This window comes from Sitodiplosis mosellana, unplaced genomic scaffold (assembly GCF_009176505.1).
Source record: "Sitodiplosis mosellana isolate CC-2019 unplaced genomic scaffold, AAFC_SMos_1.0 Smas_scaffold_6166, whole genome shotgun sequence".
NCBI classification, from domain to species: Eukaryota; Metazoa; Arthropoda; class Insecta; order Diptera; family Cecidomyiidae; genus Sitodiplosis; species Sitodiplosis mosellana.
The window spans coordinates 4,350,968-4,357,243 of NW_022601407.1; the positions used below are offsets into that span (position 1 = coordinate 4,350,968).

Genomic DNA, 6,276 nt, shown 5'->3' on the forward strand with positions numbered 1-6,276 from the left:
TCTACGGTAATGGTTGAGTGGTGTATGTAATAATTCAGGTTTCTACTCACTTCAAAGTAATTTACTCAGAAATCATCCGTCGAGCTGAAAATCTGATTTTGAAGTCCTACAGACAAAACAGGTGTTCCATTGAGTTTGGTTTGATGTTCTCTAACCACGCGTCAACACTTCATTCAACATTTTCTGATACTGATTAATAAAAGTTTCTAAGAACTTGTGGAAGAGTTACATGCCAAGAACGAATCCCAATCCATATGCCATTTTATTTATTTATTTATTTATTTAATTCGATTCAATATTTGTGGTTACAGGCGAAAAGAGCACATTCGTCTCCGTAAAAACCTGATTTTTTCAAAAGATTTTACATTGTTTGAGTAAATATTATGACTAATTGCTATATAATTTTACATTTAGACCAGTCCCATAGATAACTGTGAGGGACCAAAAATTGCTTGTATTTACATTAATTACATTTGTACATTTTGTCTTTAGATGCTTGATTTTAGAGATTTTGTATTTTGTTTCATTACTTGGTGTGGGTATTAATATGATTATAACAGCGGCAATGTTTTGGGTCTACTCAAATTATATTTTCAAATAGGCTACTTTTGACGCGTTTTTTGAAAATGGCTATAGATTGCGCGTCTCGGATAGTGGTTGGTAATTTGAAGTAACATTCGGTACACGATCTGAAAATGCTGAATTTACCGGTGTTAGTACGGAAAGGTATATAGCTTGGCAATCCGCCTGATCGCGTTGAGTATTCATGGTTTCTGGAATAGTCAATTTGATGGTCGGTTTTCATTTGTCCTTTTGTGATTTATGCCACTTTCCCATATTGCGGGAATTATATTTCTTTTACGTTCTCAACTAGGTCGGTTTGAAATCGGTACATTAATGTCGTTCCATGCGATTTTGTCTCATAGATAAAAACAACAACGCAAACCATAAAGAACAAACGTGGTTCATTCCTTCTCAAAGCTACAAATCTTCTTCAACGTTCAACAGGTTGTTGAGAAAGAAATGAACTTTTTCGTTGCTATTAAAAGTGCAATAGTTTCGATGTTCCAGAGTTGTGTACAAAACTGTGCCAGTCCAAGTGACTCATTTAAAGTGTGAGATTACGTGTGTTATTTGTCATGTCATTTGATGAATTTTACAAAATGAGAGATCCACCTGTTCAACGCAAACGTTATTCATTGTGGAGTCATAATATGAATCGCAGCCATCTTGTTAGTACTGGGTAGTATTTATTTAATAGTATCTTGGATGCCAAAAACAAAACACAAATCGTTTGTCTCCAAGGCTTTTCGAATAGCGGTAATTCGACTTCAAGAGCTGCGCAAGATCATAATTTGACATGCATTCGGGGTTTTAAGGTATGAAACGAAAAAACCACGTAGCTTCCCCAAACTTTGTATGGAAACACGAACATGCACAATTCATCGTATGTTCACGAATTGTGTCTATTGTTATTGTGAATAATGCATATCTTTCAAATGAACTTCGAATGGTACCTATTATCAAGTAATAGATAAACAAGAGAAACAAAATAAGAGTTGCCGGTACGAAAGTTTTGAAAGTGAAGAAAAATGAAGAAAAAAAACAACAAATTCAATTTTCGGAAGACACATTAATGTGCACATTGTCGGTTTGTGATACAAATCAGTCAAAGCAAAAAAAAACTATCTTCGTAATGTTACTCATTCATTTTTACGGTCGATGCGCGCTAGGCTAGAAGAATAAATTGTCATTGAGTTTGTTGAAACGTATGCCTGAATGTCGCCGCGAATGCAAAATGTTGATTGGCGTCGCAACGCAAACGGTTTTACTCTCAATCAGTTTTACTTTCAGCACGGGTGTGTGTGTGTGTCTGTGCCGCAGCAAAAGAGCTCATCGCGGATGTACTAGTTCAAGATTTTTTGGCTATGCATTCGGCACACGACGGAATCATGGATGGCATTATGTGTGTTTAATAAGCTGAAATAATAACGACTAAATATACATTTCTCACTGGTGCACTCGTTTTTTGTGTTGCTATTTACTCAATGCCTATTCATTGTTGTTAACTCTTGTCGCCTGTACGCGCGTGAACATAACAGCCGTAATCATATGTTATGACATTGCCGTTGTATGATGATTGGCTTTGAGTATGAAATTTGCGCACGGCAAGGAAAAATAAGCAGACAAACAAATGGGAAACTGATTAAATTGAAAATACGAAATGAAAAAAAAAACATTGAGGAAAAATGCTGCGCTATTGCTGCAACACTATTTTCTTTTGTTCAAATTCTTTTGCCTGTGACAACAGTTTCTTATAAAATGGTTGTGATCGTTGGCATTTGGTATCATTCGTTCGGTGTTCATCATCACAGCAAAATACCTCTCTCGAAAACTGCAAAATTTCGCAAAGACAAATTTTCTTTCGACCAAAAATATCAAAATTGTGAACAAGTGAAAAACAGCAACAGCCCAACAAATATGGATAACATTTTCAAATTCTGTGGATTTATCGCAATCTGTGCGTTTGTGATCAGCAGCTGCAGTGCCGTGCCCAAATACGAAACTGCGAGCAAGAGGTGAATTTTTGGCTTTTGTTTCTCTGGATTTTATTACCAACTGATATACACAGTGACACAATCGAAAAACGAATTTTTCACATTGAATGGATCGGAATTTGAACGAAAATCTCACCAATGAACGCATTTGGCTGGTTCGATTCACTTTGATCACAATTTTTATTTTTCATTTTCAATACACAACAATCAAAACACCTTTGCAACCTTCAAGTCCGACTTTTTCTCAGTCTTCTAAACTTCCTTAACACAAAAAATCGTTTTTTTTCAACCACCGTACACAAATTTCACCCTTCTTTTAAATAATCTTTTTAACACTGATCAAAAAGCAATTTATCAACTCAAAATTGTTGTGAAATTCTTCAAGTTTGACAAATGGAAAGAGCGCTGGCCAATGGGATCGATCGTACAAGGAAAATGACACATATACAGCACCAACATCCGATCGTGTTGAACGCTTGGGATACTCCACTAATTATGGATCTGTAAACGTAATTTTACCAAATTCGATGTTGAATACTTTCGATTCGATATTTGATTCGGTAACTTTTGTTTTATCTCTTTTCTTTTCTCTTTTTATTATCAAGTCATATCCACACACCTCTGGCGTTGGCTATGGATACAGTCCAATGAAAATTGACTTGGGTGGCGTTGTACTCGGTGCTATCATTGGAATCGGTGCACTGTTGATCATTCCAAAAGTGGTTGGCAGCTTGAACGGTGGTTATGGTGGTGGTGGATACGGATACAGTGGTAATTACCGTAGTGTTGACGGTGGTGACCCAACTGGTATCTCGGAAATGCTCGCTAAATTGGATGACATTTTGGGCAAAGACAACATCGATTCAACCAATTGCATGCAACGTGCCGTTTGTACTTATGTTCGCCAATCAACCTATCACCACAAAATGGGCAGGGCCGATCAAACCGATCAAATTGTTAACGCTCTCTCCGAGTAAGTAGCAATGACGAATTTTGTTTCATTTAAAGAGAGAAAATTATTTACTTCAACAAGTAGAGATATGAAAAGAAAAAAAAGAATCGAAATAAAATCCATGGAAATCTTACAATTGCAAAAATATTCCAGCAACGCACTCGTTGACTTCATGCTCAATGGAACCGCTGTCAAACAGGCATTGGAAAAGGGAAAGGACTTGGACGCAGATGATTGTGATAAAATATACAACAGTTGTCCTTTGAATAAGGAACAAACGTTGCAAATACTATCAAAATTGATGCCAGGTGCGAGCGCAGCCAGCAATTAAACAAATACCCAGATTTTCAACAAAATTGAATTCATTCACGACCAAAAACATACTTGTATAGCGATAAGAATTTATTTCGTTCAAATAAACATTTCATTGATTTACCAAGTTGATACGTCATTTTCATTTGTCTTAAGCACACACACAGTATAAGTAGCCAGTAAAAATTAAACTTCTTCAAAAATATTTGAATCACTGAATTGAATTAAGCCATTGTCAGGGGATTTTTGTAATTCAATCAAAATCAGTGAATTTCCCCGTTGACGCAACAGCTCTTTTGGCAGGTACAGCGTAATTTGTGGTCCGACTAATGGCCAGTATCGCCCCAAATTGAATCCATTGATGAATATTATTCCCTAAAAATAAAAGAGAAAACAAGGAAAATCGTAACTTTCTCAGACATAAACACAAATCAGCAACAAACGAACCTTGCCCCAGCCGTTAGGATTAATATAAGTGTCGTGAATTTCTGGTGCATCAATGTCAAAGGTGGCGTGAAAGATTTTCGGCCCACCAGTCAAAATGTCTGAACTAAAGTCTACGAATCGACCGGTATGCTCATGAATATCATTGCCAATGGATTCGGCAATTAAATCCTCAATTTGACTGACATCATCGAGCGGAAAACCAGTTATAGTCCAGTCTTCCAATGGCACATTATTAACCAGCACATCTCCGATGATGCCTTTGAAATCATTCATAACATTGTAATTAATTCTTCCTTGGCTCTCGACCAACACCTGCACTGGTTTGCCTGAATGGCCGGCATTCAATGCAACCGCATTCACTAAATTTTCTCTTGACAATACACCAACTACCATCTTTTAAGTGGGTGAGAAAGAGAGAAAAAATTATTGAAAATTATTATCATATTAATTCGACTTTCAATTTCTTCCATTAATGGAAAAATGCAAAGAATTAATACTTACATCATCAATAAGTATATGCGCTCGATCATTCAACTTTGGAATCGCGAAAATGGTAGGATCAAACTTCAATTTAGGTGGCAAAGTGGCCTCGTACAATACGAATCCGGAATATTGGTCGATCTTCTCGAAGGTTAGTGGAAACTGCGTTTTGATCGGTGTCCCGCCCAATTTGCGCCGAGCAACTGGTGATAAAAGCGAAAGTATCGGACTTAAGCGTACCGCAGGCAATGTCATCTTTGGTGCACGTACTGGGACCGAAATATTTGGCAAGGGCAAGTATTGTTTTATTGCATCTCTGATCAGCATATACTTTGGAGTAGGGTCGCCTGCTTCATCCATCGGTGCATCATAGTCATAAGATGTTAGATCAGCCTGATATTTGCCAGGACCACCTTTGGAGAGAAGACAAATTGCATTAAATAATCTCTCAAATTAAAAACAAAAAAAAACAAAATCGAAAAAAAAGTCAGTGTGATCGAAGCAAATTGAAAACACAATCACAAGAATTCAATTTTACCGTCATTTGCACCCGCTGTGAAACCGAAATTCGTTCCACCGAAGAACATATAGAAATTTACACTTGCACCTGCGTTCAGCATATGTCTGAATGGAATCGAAGAATTTTTCAATTATAGAATTAGAAAGGTGAGAATTTTGACAATTTTCTACTTCAGTGAATCAACAACAGGCTGTGATGCGACTCTTGCTAGCGACTCTTGCCAATGAGTCAACCAACCCGGGTAATATTCGGCATTAACAAGTGGCCCATTTGGTTGGAAATCACGAAGCCGCTTCCAATACGAATCAATTGTTGTTGGTGCTCCTGCAATGAACAATCATCAAGAAAATGAAATATTAGCAAATTGAACTATACGAAAAATATGCAAAAAATATGTGTGTAACCAAAAGTTGTGCGCATCCGAAAAAAAAACTCACCGCCACCAAAGTCCAATGTGGCCAGAACGTTTTCAATTTTTCCACACGGCACCTGAGATGGACCGTCATTTGTGAATAGCACCGCTTTATCGCCAACAAAATTTGACGTTTCGTCCCGTAACCATCGTGAATAATTTCTATCACATGCAAACGAACCGTACTCATTTTCCACTTGTACCATTATAATTGGACCACCATTTCCATACTACATTTGGAATTGACGAAATAAATTTTATCAGCAATTTATAATGTACGTTTTTGTGTTAATTACCAAATGTTGTGTTAACCTTGGGAAGAGTTGATTGTACCAAATGCGAACTTCCTTTAGATAATCTGTGAAAAATCATCAATTTCAATGAAACTGTGCCTCTTTTAATAGCCACACTCTTCTTTTTTTTTACTAAAATTGTAGTAGTTACCCGTATCGTATGTGCGAAGCTTAATGTTGGGATGTCTTGTTAGAAGCCAGTATGGGAAACCACCCTAAATAAATAATGATATATTTAAAATAATCTAAAATATACTCTCTCTCTCTCTCTCTCTCTCTCTCTCTCTCTCTCTCTCTCTCTC

General features: G+C 36.9%; 2 protein-coding genes across 4 annotated transcripts in view; one reads left to right on the forward strand and one right to left on the reverse strand.

The window, feature by feature from the left end:
• The first annotated feature begins 1,663 nt into the window (after positions 1 to 1,663).
• LOC129575345 (uncharacterized) lies at positions 1,664 to 3,943 on the forward strand. Its single transcript, XM_055458766.1, has 4 exons — positions 1,664 to 2,579; positions 2,944 to 3,067; positions 3,164 to 3,531; positions 3,664 to 3,943. The coding sequence occupies exons 1-4, from the start codon at positions 2,134 to 2,136 to the stop codon at positions 3,839 to 3,841; spliced, it is 1,116 nt and encodes a 371-aa protein (XP_055314741.1). The 5' UTR covers positions 1,664 to 2,133; the 3' UTR covers positions 3,842 to 3,943.
• LOC129575341 (beta-galactosidase-like) overlaps positions 3,892 to 6,276 on the reverse strand; it is a 4,741-nt gene continuing 2,356 nt past the window's right edge. For all 3 annotated transcript variants that reach the window (XM_055458763.1, XM_055458761.1, XM_055458762.1), the window contains exons 4-11: positions 6,126 to 6,189; positions 5,978 to 6,039; positions 5,707 to 5,911; positions 5,440 to 5,593; positions 5,288 to 5,373; positions 4,771 to 5,162; positions 4,270 to 4,662; positions 3,892 to 4,197 (exon numbers count right to left, since the gene is read on the reverse strand). In XM_055458763.1, coding sequence (XP_055314738.1) covers positions 4,009 to 4,197; positions 4,270 to 4,662; positions 4,771 to 5,162; positions 5,288 to 5,373; positions 5,440 to 5,593; positions 5,707 to 5,911; positions 5,978 to 6,039; positions 6,126 to 6,189 — 1,545 coding nt within the window. In that variant the 3' untranslated portion in view covers positions 3,892 to 4,008. The remainder of the gene's footprint in view (positions 4,198 to 4,269; positions 4,663 to 4,770; positions 5,163 to 5,287; positions 5,374 to 5,439; positions 5,594 to 5,706; positions 5,912 to 5,977; positions 6,040 to 6,125; positions 6,190 to 6,276) is intronic.

Bases quoted from the DNA above. Each gene is read 5' to 3' on its own strand.
- LOC129575345 (XM_055458766.1), top strand. From the start codon at position 2,134: ATGATGATTGGCTTTGAGTATGAAATTTGCGCACGGCAAGGAAAAATA. The intron at 3,068-3,163 runs GTAATTTTACCA...TTTATTATCAAG, and splicing joins CTAATTATGGATCTGTAAAC to TCATATCCACACACCTCTGG. The intron at 3,532-3,663 runs GTAAGTAGCAAT...AAAATATTCCAG, and splicing joins ATTGTTAACGCTCTCTCCGA to CAACGCACTCGTTGACTTCA.